At 38.0% G+C, this 18206-nt stretch overlaps 1 protein-coding gene and 1 pseudogene across 1 annotated transcript in view; one reads left to right on the plus strand and one right to left on the minus strand.

Annotated features, from left to right (window-relative positions):
• Nucleotides 1-18206, minus strand: part of LOC124722882 (cAMP-regulated phosphoprotein 21) — a 768630-nt gene that overhangs the window by 149667 nt on the left and 600757 nt on the right. Inside the window, exon 11 of the mRNA XM_047248019.1 lies at nucleotides 13600-13751. Coding sequence (XP_047103975.1) covers nucleotides 13600-13751 — 152 coding nt within the window. The remainder of the gene's footprint in view (nucleotides 1-13599; nucleotides 13752-18206) is intronic.
• On the plus strand, nucleotides 15939-16056 carry LOC124723571 (annotated as a pseudogene).

The following is an 18206-nucleotide window of genomic DNA, read 5'->3' on the forward strand; positions in this document are numbered from 1 at the left end:
AAGACCCAGATCAACGCCCTTTGTCTTGATACGAATGAAATAGTTTACCTAAGGCTCACCAGTGTGGCTAAAAAAGGGAAATACCATAGATCACCCTCTGACACAGAAAAAATTCCACTTGGTGAAAGAAGGGTGAAAATAACAGATCACCTATTTTGTCTTAGGTGACAACTCTCAACAGTTTGCAAGAAAATGAAAGTCAAAGTTTTGATACTAGTGTAATGGCTAAGAGCAAAGATTTGAAATTTTTCCACACTGTGTTCAAATACCATTGTTTATGTGTGTGTGTGTCTTGGTGTTGCAGAAGTGTGTAAGATCAATGACATCAACATTTTTGTAACATTGAGAAAAACAATGGAATTGTTAATAACAGATATAACCATTTCAAACCACATTAAAAATAAATTTTATCACTATTAATCTTATATAACCTTATATAATGAACAGTAATTAAAATGAAAAACATATGAATTCTATTATTTAATTGCCTGCTTTGATTTTTTACTTTTATACTTAAAAAGAGCCAGTGAATTCCTCTTGCATGATATATATCATTAAAAAAATTCAAAGCATAAAAATCCAGAGGGACTTGGAGACTTGTCTGCTTGGTGAAGTAGTGCAAATGGTGATCTGTAGCATCTCTGTTGAAAGAGCACAATGCCAGTGTACACACAACTCTTTCGGAACACATCGTTCATTGTACATTGTTGAACATGGAGCTCCGCAGCAGATCACCCCTACGCATACACATGGTGACCAAATGACGTCATCAATTATGACTGCAGTGGGCACAGGACCCTCAGTATTTGACTGTTCATCAGTGGAAAAGTATCGGCTATTCAAGTGAATCACATTAGGTCAATGGTCATCTCCACAAACGCTGCCATTGAGGTGAACGGCAACTCAAAATGTGCAGTGCACCATGGTCACAGGCTGGAGGGAGCAATATTAAGCTATGGTAGACAGTGTCCTGTGCTTGCATGGGACTTGTGGTAGTAGTTGAAGACATGCTGACAGTTGTGAACAACCTGCATCCCTTCATCCTTGATGTCTTCCCTGAAGGAGATGCCATTTTTCAGCAGTATAATTGTCAGTATCTAGGAGTCACAACCATACTACAGTGGTTTGAGGAGCAGTTTAATGAACTCACAATGATGTCTCAGCAACCAGAATTGCCTGATGTAAATCCTATGGAACCCATCTGGGCTGCTATTGGGCACTATCACTGTTTATACCAATCAGTAGTTTGTTATTCATGCAAATTACATGACCTGTGTGTAGATATTTAATGCCATATACCTCCACAAACCTACCAACAACCTGTCAGATCCATGATACACAGAATCAGTTATGTATTTTGTTCCAAAGACAGACAAACAAGCTATTATGCTGGCGATCATAATGTCTTGGCTCATCAGTGTACGTAAGAGCACAAAACTTTGTAGAAAGTTATCTGTTGTGAGCTTTCCAGATTTTGTGGCTATTTCATATCCATCATGATGGCATTTAATTAACTGGTTTGTGTCTTGCTGGTCTCAAGGAGCAAATTTGCCACTGACGTCTTGAAGATAAACATAAACTGATAGTAACATTTTTTTAGAAAGGGTTAATCCATACTGAGCAGTGTACAAGTGCACCAGCTCAGAATGACAAAACAGCTATCTTGAAGAAGGACCCAAGTGAAAAGAGGAGGAATCACTCAGGATAACTATAAAATGAACAACTCATGAATGTTTGATGGTTTTACAGAGGCTAGAAACAACAGAGATGTGATTACTACACAAGCACTGCGGCAGTGGGCAATGGGTGCAGTGCCTCTCTGCTGTTTGAAGGTTTTGAATGCAGAGTCTCAAACACCTCATACTACTCTTTGAAGCAGAAACATAGAATTTGGCAACATCATGTCACCAAATACCATATACGTCAGCGCCAAATATAAGTGTTTGTTTAATGAATTGTTGGGAACAGCTAAACTGTTTCCATTTCAAATGTCCACTACAGATCCTGAATTCAGCCCTGCTTTGCTTTTATATGTATGGATCAAACAAAATGCATCACTTCACTAGTAAGAGAACATTATCATTCTGAGGTGACAAAGTTAAAGGAATAGATGTCAGCCAAATGAAACGAACAAATCTATAATCAGTTTTTGGATAAAGGTTTATGATCCTATGTAAAAATAGAGCCACTTCTGTACGTTATTGACTCACGGGATGAGCAAAGTCATTCCTACTTATACAATGGCCTGGTTGCCAATGAAACTGGGATATTGTCCTATTACATATATTTTTATCAGTACAACAGGCAAAGAATTACAGTCACACATTACACAAGTGCCCTATTCTCATTGTACAGTAAATGGTAATAACAGGTAGAAGTGATGTAATTAACAAAATACTCTGCTGGATCTGCAATCAGTTGCTGGCTCTGCATTTTGAGAAAATGCTTTGATATTTTTTGCTCTGATACAAAATTATTGCCGGAGTGTGAGATATTTAGCATGTTAATGATGTTGCTTTTCCTAATGATATTTCCACTAAAAATGCGACTGCAGCATCCTCTGAATTTATATGCTTTGACTGTTTTTATGATATATATCATGCTGGGAAATGCACTGGTTCTCTTTAAGTATAAAAGTAACAATATCAAAACAAACAATGAAATAATAGAATTTATATATTTTTGTTTTCAATTTCTGTTAATTATATAATGTTATATACGTTTAATGGTGATAAAATTTATTTTTAATAGGCTTTGAAATTCTTATTTCTTTTATCAATAGTCCCACTGCATTACTCAATGTCACTAAATTCTGATGTCATTGATGTTACATACTTCTGAGACACCAAAAGGAGTACCATTTTCTTACAAACTGTAGAGTGTTGGCACCAAAATAGATGTTACTTTAATTTCACCCTTCTTTCACCACGTGATGTTTTGACTGTGTGATCTCTGGTGGGTTTCCCTTTTTAGCCACATTTTCTGATGATACAGCAGGGTGTTAGTTGGGTTTCATGTGGAGACTAGAAGTAATGCATGTTTCCCGTTCAGTTGCATCAATTTGAAAAATATGTGGAATTAATCCGACTGCTAGAGAGAGGATGGTGGTATATAACTGATGACTTGTTTATCCTCATCTTGCAGCTCAAGGTGTTACTGGTGAGCCTTATCTAAACCATTTCATTAGTACCAAGATTAAGAGCATTGATCTGTGACTGACCACATATTTTTTTGGATAGTGGAATAATTGTGTCACTTAGTGAGGTCACATGCTTCATCACAGTGGGACTGCAATGACAATACTATCAGGTGGTGGGCACTGCCCACTGTGACTTCATGTCATCAAAGTAAGTGTCTAAAACACTTTGAAGAGGTGTTCAATGAAACGTATGCTGTGTAGGGGCAATTTCAAAATGGAAGTGCTTACTGAAGCTTTGATTCTGGTCTTCTCCTGAAATGCTTAATTTATTTCATCAACCTCATTCCCTTAGGAATGTTCAACTTTTTCAAGTTATTCCATGGTGATGTACAGAGTGAAGTGTCTGTTCTCCATGTCTGTTTGTACTTCTGGTTTTGCCCTACTTATCTGACCCTCAACTTATAGTTAAGTAAGAGTCACTGAGCAATTGCATCAGAAAACAAGTTGATGTGTTGTGGACAGAATTGTTAAACAATGGAAAAGCCAGGATGGAATAATGACAATATTATGAAAAGGATTGTTGCTACTAACTGTATAGGGGACCTGCTGAATCACAGATAGGCACAACAAAAAGACTGTCAAATAAAGCTTTTGGCCAAACAGGCAAGATAGACAGAAAACAAACACACACACACACACACACACACACACACACACACACACACACACACACACACACACACATATATACACACAAATTCATTTCACACACACCCATGACAACAGTCTCTAGCTGCCGAGGCCAGCATTATTGAGTTTTTTCAATAGTCTCCACGATAAAATGAAATTACAATTATTGTTGTCCACTGAGTTAGGTTCAGCCACAGGTACCGTAATATTTAACATTACAGTTTGCCTTAACACAATTTGGTAGTTGACATATGAATGTTGTGATAGCATAGAGGTGTCGTAAGTGTGAAAGTACTGGGAAATAAACTATGAGCAAAAGGTGCCAACTGTGAGTACTGCATAGAAATTCTGCTCCAAGCTCACCTACGGTAGCCTCATCTTGTTACTTTGGCTCCTCCCTGTCTTAAGCTGTCTGGGAAATGACAAGTTCATTCATCATGTGTTTTTCACTTTTATTGACCAAACATCATCATGTAATTGTAACAAGTAGATGACAGTTTTCATCTGTTTGATTTTTATAGAATGTATCACAGTTTTGCTTAAGAATGATATATTTGATACATTACTGTCCTTTGTTTTGCATTCTCATCCCAATTGCTTCTCCTTTCATGTTATAAGAAGTTGAAATAGAACTTGGACTGCAACCATTGACTTGTTTAATTTTCTTTGTGGCTTTTGAGTCATATTTTTTGGTCTTTCCATAAGATTTCCTTGCACAGTTTGCATTTGCAGTCTGAAACTATAAGTTATTCACAGCTAATGAACTTTCTTTGTGGATATTTGTATTTTGTAATCAGTGTTATGTTGTCTTCTCATTTGTGTTATTATGTGTTAGAGATGGTGAAAATGATGGCTTCATAAGGAAAACTTTTTTAAAGAATATAATATTAAAATAAATGTTATTTACCCATAAAGTTAATAGTGCCTGGTGATGCTAAGTAAGCTAATAGCTTCTGTGGAATGAGTTCTTTAGTTTACAGTTCACTTAAGACAAAAAACAAAAATAGATATGACAGCTCCTGAAGAAGAGAGTAACCTGAATAATTTCCCTTGCTCTTTATTTATAACATTACAGTTGCAGTCAGCGCAGCTGGATATTATTCATAACCATAGTTTTGTTCCAAATCATTGTTACTGGAATGTGAACAAAACTCATTGACCTATACTATGTATTTTTGCTCCCAGTCAACATGTCAGCACTCTGCATATCAACTGAGCAAACATAATCTGTCTGTCACTAGTCTAATGGAGAACTGGCAAAATTGTAGAATTCATTTGGCAACTATCTGACTGGTGATTTTCTTCCTGCAGTGGTTCATGTTTATCCTGATAAATTCACTAAATATTTTCTTGTCATTTAGATTAAACATTCTGAATGATTCTCACTTAAAGGATGACATGGAGGTAACAAATTTATATTTTTGAGTCCAGGTAGCTTGTTCAACCAGAAACTGCAGCTTACTCTGCCATAAATATTGTTAATTCTCCAACTCAGCCATCACTGGGACAACAAGGGAGTAATTTTGGCTACAGCTGTAGGCTAGTTTTGTGGTAAAGTGTTGGCTCTTTAAGGGAAAGACCATGTTAATTTTCAGTTCTAATCTCACTGGAGACCAGGGTTTTACCTCTTCTGTGAAAGAGCCACTAGCAGCCAGATCAACAAGCAGTAAAGAAATCTTAAGACAGATTCTCCCCCATGAGTTTTGTCACTACCCTGATTCTGTAACCTGCACTTCTAATGGGGAAAATTGTGAAAAGTTGCACACTTGTTAATGCCTGCTTTTTCTGCTTGTGTCAGTTGTACTGACTTAATTGAGACACTGAATAATTTGTTAACTGGACCACATCATCCTACTCACACTGTCCCTGGTACTACATTTTCAGACTTTTGTGGTAGTCCTTTCTGTAATGCTACTTCAGTATGATTGTGGAATGAACATAAACACAGACCATTTTGAGGACAAAAGTGTGTATTATGCTGTTAATTCTTGACAGTCTAGGGTAGTTTGTTGTATTAGAAAGTACTTTTTTTATAGCAATGTTATGATAAGTTTTAAATGATTTGTATTGGTACAGTACATACTAAAGAGTGTTTTTTCATTAGCTTGTGAACACAACAGATAAGCATAAGAGGTAAATTAATCAACAACAATATAGTCTCCCACATGATGCCAAACAACCTGACAATATTCAGATAGTTTTTTGACTTCATGATTGTACACAATACGTTGGTAGCACTTCATTTCCTTGCATGTAATGGTATATCAGAGGCAGGATAATGTTAAGATGAAGAGTCTCATGAATTCTGTTACTGACTGTATACTCATTCACATCAATAGCATAAAACAAATTCTTATCTTACCTACTAGTGCTCTGGTTTCTTTATCAGAATCAGCAATATACCACAATTCAAATGCCAAATGGATCTATATTAGTATAACACCTATCACACAGTAGCTTACTGCCACTCAAGGAAGAAATGAAAATTCCAGTAATGATCTAATCATCTCACTTTAATCTTACTACTAAGAGCTGAACTATAGAAAATATAACCCTAGGGTTTACTTAATACTGTCAAATATTACCTACATGAACTCCATAATACACACAATTGTTGCAATCATTAGTTAATATATAAACACATGATTGTCTATAATGTATTCTGTAACTAGTGCTCTACATTCTGTGTAGATAAGAAATTGAATGGCACTTATCACAAAAAGTTAATGCTATGTTAACAATTCCACAGACATGAAAATAGAAGATACAAACATATCAATATTCATAACACTGCCTATAGCCAGTGAGGGAATCTTTGGCAGGGAATTCAAACGTACTACAGGGTGGTCATGTGAAATTCTGTAACAGTCAATATAAGGCTATCTGATGGCTCATTCTCTCTCAGTTACTTCTATCTAGTTTGCTTCTACCATTGAACTACAACTGCCCCTACTGATTACCTGGATTGACATAGCCTTGTATTGGACAGTTCTTTAGATGAGTGTGTGGTTTACACCACCACATGACATAGGGTGGAACTCTGCTTAATATTGTAATTCTCATATGCATGCATAATGACGCAGTAGTGCTTGAAATCATCATACCAGTTTTTATCAGGAATTATTACTTACATTATTTTTATCAAGAACTTTTTTTTTCTAATAGATAATTTTAAGGTGTTGTAACAGAAGTTTATTTCTGTTCAGCAAAGGAGGATGACCCTAAAGTGTTGATTACAGTACTGACAATTGATTCACCAGGCATTACAATGGGTGCAAAATTTCTCAGCCTCTAGCAGAACAGCTAACCCAGCAATAGGAATCATGTCCCATGCTGTCACCCATAATGGTGTTTCAGCCATTCAATGAGGATCATGAAAACTGGAAAGTACTTGAAAAGCACCTTACACAGCACTTTTTGGCAAGTGATATTAAATATCCAAATTTTCAATTGGTCTTTTTTCTGTCTACAAATCTACAGTTCTATTAATTGGTTCAAAAGTTAGCGCTCTTGTCTAATCCACCTGTGTTACTGTTGTCTAACATGTTCTCATAATTACCCTACCATTATTCCAACAAAATCCATATACTAGTGGCAATGCTGGAATTCTTATGGCAACACAAGTTAGATGCCAAGTTATGCATGTTGAATTGCAGATTGAGTAAGAAATCAAAATTTGTGTGTGTGTGTGTGTGTGTGTTTAGTCAACCACATTAAGAGAGTTTAACATATAGCATAGTGACTCACTTATCCTTGGACAAGGATGTCCACATGCAAGCCATAAGACAGTCTGACCATTCTCTGGCTGAAGCAATGTGAATTTGTGTGCATGTAAAATATCAAAAGCTGTACAACAAGCTATTATAGCAAATTTTGACATTCCACATGCTTCACACAGCCATTGTGATAGAGTGTAGCTGTTTTCCATAACAGACTCTATAGTAGTGAACAAGTTCCTTTCATGGTGGTCAAATGGTCTCACTCTCTCAGGATGAGGACTAGTAGCACACATCATTCACGGTGATACGCTTTATTTTCATGTTGCTCAAAATGTTCTTTCTTGCATCCAAGATGGTAATGACAACATTATAATGATGAGTGTTATAAGTGGTTATACAGATGTCACATCACTGAAGTATGCCTAAGCACACACACCAGGCACTGGGCATGGTCTGATTCAAATTAATAACATTTCATGTAGTGATTATGTGCTGGAAACAAGAAAAACTTTGTTAAATGGAAAAGTGCAAGGCATTTCAGAGACTTCCTTTTTTACTGGCACATCATTCTCAGTCATTTACCAGTCTATACACTTTAGTGTGAGCAGTCTTTCACTCAGCAAGGTGCTGTCAAAGTTGTAGGCATACGGCCACTGTGAGGTGTCACTTTTAGGTCATGTGCAAATGACAGTCACTTATAATTAGATGCCTAGGACGCTGTCATTTTTGCCTGTGATGGATCTGTTGGTTGAAAACATTTTTGGCCATCTTCTGTATCTGGGTTTTTGTTACATCATGTAGTGCACTACATCGGCTTGTGAGTACCCTGTGAAGTCATTGATACACCTTCTTGCAACTTACAGTGCCATTTGGTTTGTGAAGGTAGTTGATTTTCAGGATTAAATTGCCTTAAAGCCAATACCAAGTTCAAGATTTAGCAAAGCTTGTCCAAATTTGTGAGCCATTAAGGTGGTGGCAAAGTCTGAACTCAACATATAAGAACAACAAAAGGTTTTATCCCTCATTTCCTACTGTCAGTGGCCTTAACTGTTAGAATATGAGGTCTCTCTTTGGTTGTGTGGAGACTTTCAGCAAACCATTGATGTTCAACAAGATATTGATTCTTATTATTTGCTTCATCCAGGTGAACATTTTTCAAAAATTTTATAAAGAAAACACTTCTCTAAAACCAATTTAGTGTAGGCATATTTTCAGTTGCCTCTTGATGAAGAATCATGGAAGATTTTAGTCTTTAATATATCTTTCATACTGTATCAGTGTACCATGTTGCCTTCCAACATGGCTAGTGGCCCCAATATATTCAACATGTTTCTTGAACAGACTGTTGCAGAGATTCCATACTGTGTGAATTATTTTGACAATATTCTGGTCACTGGTTGCATGACACTAGAACATTTGCACAATTTATGTCTGGTTTTTGCAACCCTTGCACAGAAAAGCCTTACATGCAACTTTTCGTTATGTGCCTTCTTTCAGCCAGTTAAAATATGTCCTGAGCAAAGAGAGACTTCAGACCACCAAAGAATATGCTATTTAGAATATGCCCATGCCCAAACTCACAAAAGGGCCCTCAAATAGATCTAAAACAAGTAAATTACTAAGCACAATTTATTACTCAGGTAGCTTTCATAGCCTGCCCTCTAAATCATCACCATAAAAAGAAAGTCCCCTTTCAGTGTTCAGAAGAGTGCACAGTTAAAAAAGGAAGTTATGCCCATAATATTTGGTGTTTATAAACTGCCAAAGCATAACAGACTTTGCCTTCAGTGATGGACCCTCTATTTGACCAGTTTCCAAAACTCCATTCCCTGTCACCTTCCTGCTCATTGTTCAAATGTGGATGCACTTTCTCAGCTTGTGGAAGGTCCATTTCCTCAGTTTGACCATCAGGGGACTGGTTTCAAATAGACAGAGAACTGGAACAATTGTTTGATGAGTTTCTTACAGATTCCCAGGATGTTGTTTCAGTATCCAGGTGTGACCTGTTTCTTCAACAAATCTTGAAATTTGTCCATTGAGGTTGGACTACCAAGTTCTCCAGTTCAGAATTCACAGCCCTTTGAGTTATTTTTCATTGGTGGCACCAAATTTAGTTTCAGCAAGGTGTAGTGCTCCTCACACAAGCTGATGAATGGTGGTGGTTGGTGATGTGATCCTCCCTGCAACTTCGGAAGCTCTAAATCCTTCCTCAAGTCTACTACGGGATTTTCAGAATGAAGCAACTGGCATGCCACTACATCAGCTGACTTTATACACTCCTGGAAATTGAAATAAGAACACCGTGAATTCATTGTCCCAGGAAGGGGAAACTTTATTGACACATTCCTGGGGTCAGATACATCACATGATCACACAGACAGAACCACAGGCACGTAGACACAGGCAACAGAGCATGCACAATGTCGGCACTAGTACAGTGTATATCCACCTTTCACAGCAATGCAGGCTGCTATTCTCCCATGGAGACGATCGTAGAGATGCTGGATGTAGTCCTGTGGAACGGCTTGCCATGCCATTTCCACCTGGCGCCTCAGTTGGACCAGCGTTCGTGCTGGACGTGCAGACCGCGTGAGACGACGCTTCATCCAGTCCCAAACATGCTCAATGGGGGACAGATCCGGAGATCTTGCTGGCCAGGGTAGTTGACTTACACCTTCTAGAGCACGTTGGGTGGCACGGGATACATGCGGACGTGCATTGTCCTGTTGGAACAGCAAGTTCCCTTGCCGGTCTAGGAATGGTAGAACGATGGGTTCGATGACAGTTTGGATGTACCGTGCACTATTCAGTGTCCCCTCGACGATCACCAGTGGTGTACGGCCAGTGTAGGAGATCGCTCCCCACACCATGATGCCGGGTGTTGGCCCTGTGTGCCTCGGTCGTATGCAGTCCTGATTGTGGCGCTCACCTGCACGGTGCCAAACACGCATACGACCATCATTTGCACCAAGGCAGAAGCGACTCTCATCGCTGAAGACGACACGTCTCCATTCGTCCCTCCATTCACGCCTGTCACGACACCACTGGAGGCGGGCTGCACGATGTTGGGGCGTGAGCGGAAGACGGCCTAACGGTGTGCGGGACCGTAGCCCAGCTTCATGGAGACGGTTGCGAATGGTCCTCGCCGATACCCCAGGAGCAACAGTGTCCCTAATTTGCTGGGAAGTGGCAGTGAGGTCCCCTACGGCACTGCGTAGGATCCTACGGTCTTGGTGTGCATCCGTGCGTCGCTGCGGTCCGGTCCCAGGTCGACGGGCACGTGCACCTTCCGCCGACCACTGGCAACAACATCGATGTACTGTGGAGACCTCACGCCCCACATGTTGAGCAATTCGGTGGTACGTCCACCCGGCCTCCCATATGCCCACTATACGCCCTCGCTCAAAGTCCGTCAACTGCACATACGGTTCACGTCCACGCTGTCGCGGCATGCTACCAGTGTTAAAGACTGCGATGGGGCTCCGTATGCCACGGCAAACTGGCTGACACTGACGGCGGCGGTGCACAAATGCTGCGCAGCTAGCGCCATTCGACGGCCAACACCGCGGTTCCTCGTGTGTCCGTTGTGCCGTGCGTGTGATCATTGCTTGTACAGGCCTCTCGCAGCGTCCGGAGCAAGTATGGTGGGTCTGACACACCGGTGTCAATGTGTTCTTTTTTCCATTTCCAGGAGTGTATTTATGACAATGTTGCATGTGTGGTTTGAGAGTATGCTATTTGTCAGGCACACTATCCCACCCCACCACAGTTATTTTCTCCATGTCCACTGCTGATGTAGCCTTGGGACCAGTTTCATGATGACTTCACAGGCACTTCCTTGGGGTGCATGTGGTTAATCATCATGGGCTCTTTCTCCCACTTCCAGTATGATGTCTGCCTCTGACAACATAGCCCACATCTGACAATGGTGTCAGTGGCATCAAAACTAGTGATATCACATGCCAGTCATGTGAACTTCCATAGTGGACAGATGTATGACCATGTAGTGGCTGACTTCCTGTACCAATGAACTATAATGACCATTGCTGTTTACCTAGATCAATTAGCCATATGCTGTACAGTGCTTCAGTTGATGTACATGCAGTTTCCACCACAAAATAACTTAAGTGGTCTTAAGTGGAACTGGGATTAATATTACAATTTCCATATACTGACCCTATGACTTATCTTAGAAAATAGATTAAGGAAAGGCAAACCTACATTTCTAGCATGTGTGGACTTACAGAAAGCTTTTGACAATGTTGACTGGAATACTCTCCTTCAAATTCTAAAGGTGGCAGGGGTAAAATAGAGGGAGCGAAAGGCTATTTACAATTTGTACAGAAACCAGATGGCAGTTATAAGAGTAGAGGGACATGAAAGGGAAGCAGCAGTTGGGAAGGGAGTGAGACAGGGTTGTAGCCTGTCCCCAATGTTACTCAATCTGTATATTGAGCAAGCAGTAAAGGAAACAAAAGAAAAATTTGGAGTAGGTATTAAAGTCCATGGAGAAGAAATAAAAATGTTGAGGTTTGCCGATGACATTGTAATTCTGTCAGAGACAGCAAAGGACTTGGAAGAGCAGTTGAATGGAATGGACAGTGTCTTGAAAGGAGGATATAAGATGAACAGCAACAAAAGCAAAATGAGGATAATGGAATGTAGACAAATTAAGTCAGGTGATGCTGAGGGAATTAGATTAGGAAATGAGACACTTAAAGTAGTAAAAGAGTTTTGCTATTTGGGGAGCAAAATAACTGATGATGGTCAAAGTAGAGAGGATATAAAATGTAGACTGGCAATGGCAAGGAAAGCGTTTCTAAAGAAGAGAAATTTGTTAACATCGAGTATAGATTTAAGTGTCAGGCAGTCATTTCTGAAAGTATTTGTATGGAGTGTAGCCATGTATGGAAGTGAAACATGGATGATAAATAGTTTGGAGAAGAAGAGAATAGAAGCATTCGAAATGTGGTGCTACAGAAGAATACTGAAGATTAGATGGGTAGATCATATAACTATTGAGGAGGTATTGAATAGAATTGGGGAGAAGAGGAGTTTGTGGCACAACTTGACAAGAAGAAGGGACCGGTTGGTAGGACATGTTCTGAGGCATCAAGGGATCACAAATTTAGCATTGGAGGGCAGTGTGGAGGGTAAAAATCGTAAAGGGAGACCAAGAGATGAATACACTAAGCAGATTCAGAAGGATGTAGGTTGCAGTAGGTACTGGGAGATGAAGAAGCTTGCACAGGATAGAGTGGCATGGAGAGCTGCATCAAACCAGTCTCAGGACTGAAGACAACAACAACAACAACAACAGCAACATATATGCAGAACCAAGTAGTGCTTGGTCTCACATAATAAATTTCTATCTGGAGTTATTACCTATGATATTTATAGCAAGAACTATTATTATTATATGGTTTATGGACTAGCAGACAATTTTCATTTGTTGTTACAGAAGTTTACTTGTGTTAAATAACGGTGGTTGGCCCTAAAGTGAGGATTACAAAACTATAAATTTTTGGTAATGATGTGTATGAGTCTTTTATGAAATATTTAGGACAGTACATCCTCTGAGCTTTCAAGGCAAAAATTTTATCTTCATTCTATATTTCCATGCCATAATCAGATTGCCAGAAATTTTAGTCCCTCATATTTTTTTGTTGAGATTCATTCAACTGAAGTTCTCATTTGAAGAATGGATATGCCTTGGTACTACTGTCTCAGAGTTTGATATTTCAAATTTGTTTCACTTTGTTTTGTTCAAACAAATTACCATTAAATGGGTGCAATTATTTATTTGTTTCTATTTTTTTGCAAATTATTGTATCAGTTCTGAAAAAACAATAAACCGTAATATCTAAAAACCTATATCTAGAATGATGATTCCCAAAGTCAGAACTACTTTAAAAACATGTAGATATTATGAACAGTGGCTGAAATTATGTTTAATTTATAATTCGTATATTGTTAGCTTAAAAGCATGTTACAGCAGTTAATATGACAACAAAGTAGCTTCTTTTCACACAGTGGATACATGGTACTCACATTTACTGGTGAAGCAACTGAAGTGAACTGTGCAGCTGGAGTGGCTGTTGGAGAAGGTGTTGCTGACAGTGTTGCATCAGACCGCTGTGACTGTGACTTGTAACCTGAACTTGATGGGCTTAGGCGAGAAGACATACTACTGCTTCCTGAATCTGAAAGTGTTTCAAATAATTTATTATAACTAAAATTTTTGTGCTGCACTGTTGATGTAATTAACAAAATGGACATTGTATTACAAAAGTCAAAAACAGATCAAATAACATATGCATATACTCAAGTAAGTTCTGATAAAATTACATTACTTTCTTTTTATATATATACCCTACTAATCAGCTAAGTGGGGCTTTATTTATGAATATCTTTTCTATGTCTTATGTCCTGAAATATTATCCAACATTGTAACCATTAGCATTTCAGTGATGTTGAGGGAGGTAATGAATAAGATTCATGTTACCTTCATCATATTCCAAACAGTTTACAGATTTTGCAATTATGCTTAATGTAACATGTATGTAATATAACAAAATAAAAATTATTTCATGATTCTGAAACTACTTCATCATGTGATCTATTGTGTATGATATAACAGTCTACTAAAAGTTTAGCAGTCTACTAAAAGTTTATCAGACCGTGGAGAATACTTTCAATATATGCATAGGTGTTCAATTTTTAACTCAATGGACTTAAGTTTCTTATGTATTTCTAAAAGTATAGTATTTCTGTTTCTTGTTGACCTGTCTAATATACACACACTTAAATCTGCGAATGACATCTCACTGTTATTGAAATGAAGTTTTAGCCACCATTCTGTATATGCCACATTCATTTTAGAAGTGTTTCAAATATATCACTTTATCAGCATGATGCATTTTCAAGAACTGCCTTGTTATTCTTGTTGATGGGGGGTCTGTCTTTGGGATATACTAGAATAATATTTCAGTATTCAGTGTTAAAGTAAAAGTGACTGGAGAGAACTGGTTAATCACTAGTATCTTCCATTCAGTTGATTTTCTGTCAATTACACAGATGTGTACTGCATCCAAGAGGTATACAAAGATACCCTGTAATTCAAAACGAGGCCACAAGGAACAATTTGTGGCACAAAGCTTTGTAATTAAATCTTCAATGAACTTACCCTTTTGATGAAACTACATTTTTTGAAATGAAAGATGTTGTTTACTACATAAAAAGGAAATTTAAGTTGTGCAACTGGTGAGGTAGTTAGGTACATATTCCTTATATTGTTGTGTTGTAGTTTTTAGTCTGAAGACTGCTTTCATGCAGCTCTCCTAGCTACTATATATTGTGCAAGACTCTTCATCTCCAAATAACTACTGCAACCTACATCCTCCTGAATATGTCCACTGTACTCATTCCTTGGTCTCCCTCTACAAATTTTATCCCCATACTTCCCTCCAGTACTAAATTGGTGATCCCTTGATGTCTCAGAATGTGTCGTATCAACCAATCCCTTCTTTTAGTCAAGTTGTGTCATGAATTCTATTCAGTGCATCCTCATTATTTACATGAGGTATCCATCTAATCTTCAGCATTCTTCTGTAGCACTACATTTCAAAAGTTTCTGTTCACTTCTTGTCTAAAATGTTTCTTGTCTATGTTTCCCTTCTACACATGCTGGTGGTCCACACAAGTACCTGCAAAAGTGACTTCCCAACACTTAAATCTATGTTCAGTATTAACAAATTTCTCTTCTTCAGAAATGCTTTTCTTGCAATTGCCAGTCTACATTTTATATCCTCTCTACTTTGGCTATCATCAGTTATTTTGTTGCCCAAATAGCAAAATCATCTGCTACTTTAAGTATTTTTATATTATTTTCTAATCTAAATCCCTCAGAGTCACTGTCAGTATTACTCACTGTCATTACTGTATTCAGTGTCTTTTATTGTCAATGGTTTTTATTGTTATTACTATCATTGTGTTATCGCTGTCATCATTGTTTTTTTATATGAGCCCACATCTATGTTGTCATATATAAGATTTATTTCCTCTCCGGGTCTAAAAATAAAGTTCCCTCTTCATGTTCCTCTATAAATGTAGTATTGTTAGCTATAGTTATGTATTAATACTACAGTCAGACAATTTTTCTGCACATGTAACAACTACAGGCTTGTTTCTTTTTTTAAAAAAAAGAAAAATTGTAAATGCAGCATCACATGGTTCACGTCACACAACTTTCAATGCACAATAGTGTACACTGTAAAATGACTTTAGAATATTATATGTTTATGCTGCGATTAGAATGTTTAAGGAGGGGAATAACTGTTTCACATTAAACATTAATGTGGGAAATTATATTTGCTATATGCTGTTAACCTGGCAATGGCCTTGCCACAGTGGTTACACCGGTTCCCATGAGATCACCGAAGTTAAGTGCTGTTGGGCATGGTCAGCACTTGGATGGGTTACCATCCAGGCCGCCATGCGCTGTTGCCATTTTTTGGGGGGCACTCAGCCTCGTGATGTCAATTGAGGAGCTACTCGACTGAATAGTAGTGGCTTTGGTCAAGAATACCATCATATCGATCAGGAGAGCAGTGTGCTGACTCCATGCCCCTCCTATCCGCATCCTCCTCTGAGCATGACACGGCGGTCAGATGGTCCCGATGGGCCACTTGTGGCCTGTAGATGGAGTGGTTTATATGTTTTTGTTCACTACTGCTGCCTGGTGGCTGAACATGTTTACTTTATGATACACTGCACAGTGGGAACCAGTTTGGATTCTGATCTTGACTAAGATGCTTTACACTCTGACTAGGTACTATGTGTCCATTAGGTATCACCACAATTATTCTAAACAATGGTCATATAAAAGTTTGTCCCATACTTTTAATGTTACTTCTCTGTGCAACAGATTTGCTCTGAAAATGGTGTTAAAGTAAAATGTGTAATCAAGAGCAATAATAATAATAAAATATAGCAACCAAGACAAGAGTGTATTATTGGGCCAAACATGGTTGCAGACTGGCTAAAAGATTTTTAGTCTAAACTAATGAAATTTGTTAATTGTTTCAACTTTTACTAACAATATTCTTCTTAAGGTGATACTGGCCCAGAACAGAAAGAACTGACTATGAAATTTGTCATGAAAAGTTGTATCTACTAGTACTAGTATTTTTCTTCATAGCTAAGTTTAACTCAAAAAAATTAAAACCATCATACAGTCTGGTAGACAAATTCATCAAAAACAATAAATATTGTTGGTACTACAGAGGTTAATATCACATTTGATTAATACATGTAACGTGAAACAACACTGGAAATGTTTATTTCTATATTAATTTCTTTACACAATGATTAGGTATGTTCATCTTGTGGTGCAATTTTATGCAATGGAAACTTTCATTCTGAAAAGTGAATTGCTTCACAGTAATGTTCCACATGACATTATAAAGCTGAATATATGTCACCTAGATTCATTAACCTATCAACTCATTATGCATTTCATAATAGAAATAGTATTAATGTTTCCAAAACTCTTATTGCTTTTAAGTATGGCAATAAAAGCAGTTTCTTCAAATATTTTATCATGTAAAATTTTGGAAATGTTATAATTAGTGTTTGAAAGCTAAGAATGTGAAGAAAAAACATTACAAATGTAAAGCTTCTGACAAAGCAATCTCTCTGATGTCTGCCTAAGGTGGGGTTAATACAGACATTCTTTGCTTCCAGCTGTTTGACTCTGACAGTAGAATTGTAAACATGTGCTTGTAGCTTGTGCAGTATTATTAGCAATAAAGTGTCTTTTGTCAACCATCTTTTCAGGCTTATGTAATTCTTTTAACTTCCCTGTGGCTGTAGCTATAGTGGTGACCCCAGAGCACAGTGTATTTGTTACCTTGTAAAACAATGATAATGAGTGTAATCTGCAAAGCATTTTCACATGCTCAGATGCAAGTCTAATAAATGAAAATGCAATTCTGATGTATTGTGTGACCAACATTTCCAATGGTATTGGTGGATGTGAACAATACCCTCAACAACAAGACTTATTCAGTGATTTTATGCCACACAGTCATTGTGCACTGGAGCAATAAGACTTTATTCCAGCAGTTTCTTATGACAGACACTCACACACATTATCATGTCCATCTGCACTAGTCACTGGATATGCCAGCCCATTGTAACTATGCAGCCCAACAAGTTGAGCACAAAATGTGTACCTTAGTTCTTTCCACACCACAAATACCTAACAAGGTTTCATCTACCAAGGTTGTGCATGTGCAACAGGGGCATAATACCTGCGGGGTTTAGCTCAGACATGGACTTCTAATATCTCTTTATATTCTATTAATTATCCCTGCACAATTCTATGAGTGAATTACATTTCCTACTTGACCATCTATATACTCGCAGAATTGATGCACAGAGTAGTACATTACTATTACTATTCCATGAGCGCATAATTACTCTTTGTAATATTCTCTCTGGTGTGTTGAGGGGACTTCTAGGATCTTCTCCATGCTGAATAGCCGCATTGAATAATTGTAATTTTGCTATCGAGATTACTGGAAGAAAGAGATTGAAAATATATTGTATGCTAGTCAAGAAAATATATACTGAGCGTTTACATCAAAGCTGTGTAA

This window comes from Schistocerca piceifrons, chromosome X (genome assembly GCF_021461385.2).
Source record: "Schistocerca piceifrons isolate TAMUIC-IGC-003096 chromosome X, iqSchPice1.1, whole genome shotgun sequence".
NCBI lineage: Eukaryota > Metazoa > Arthropoda > Insecta > Orthoptera > Acrididae > Schistocerca > Schistocerca piceifrons.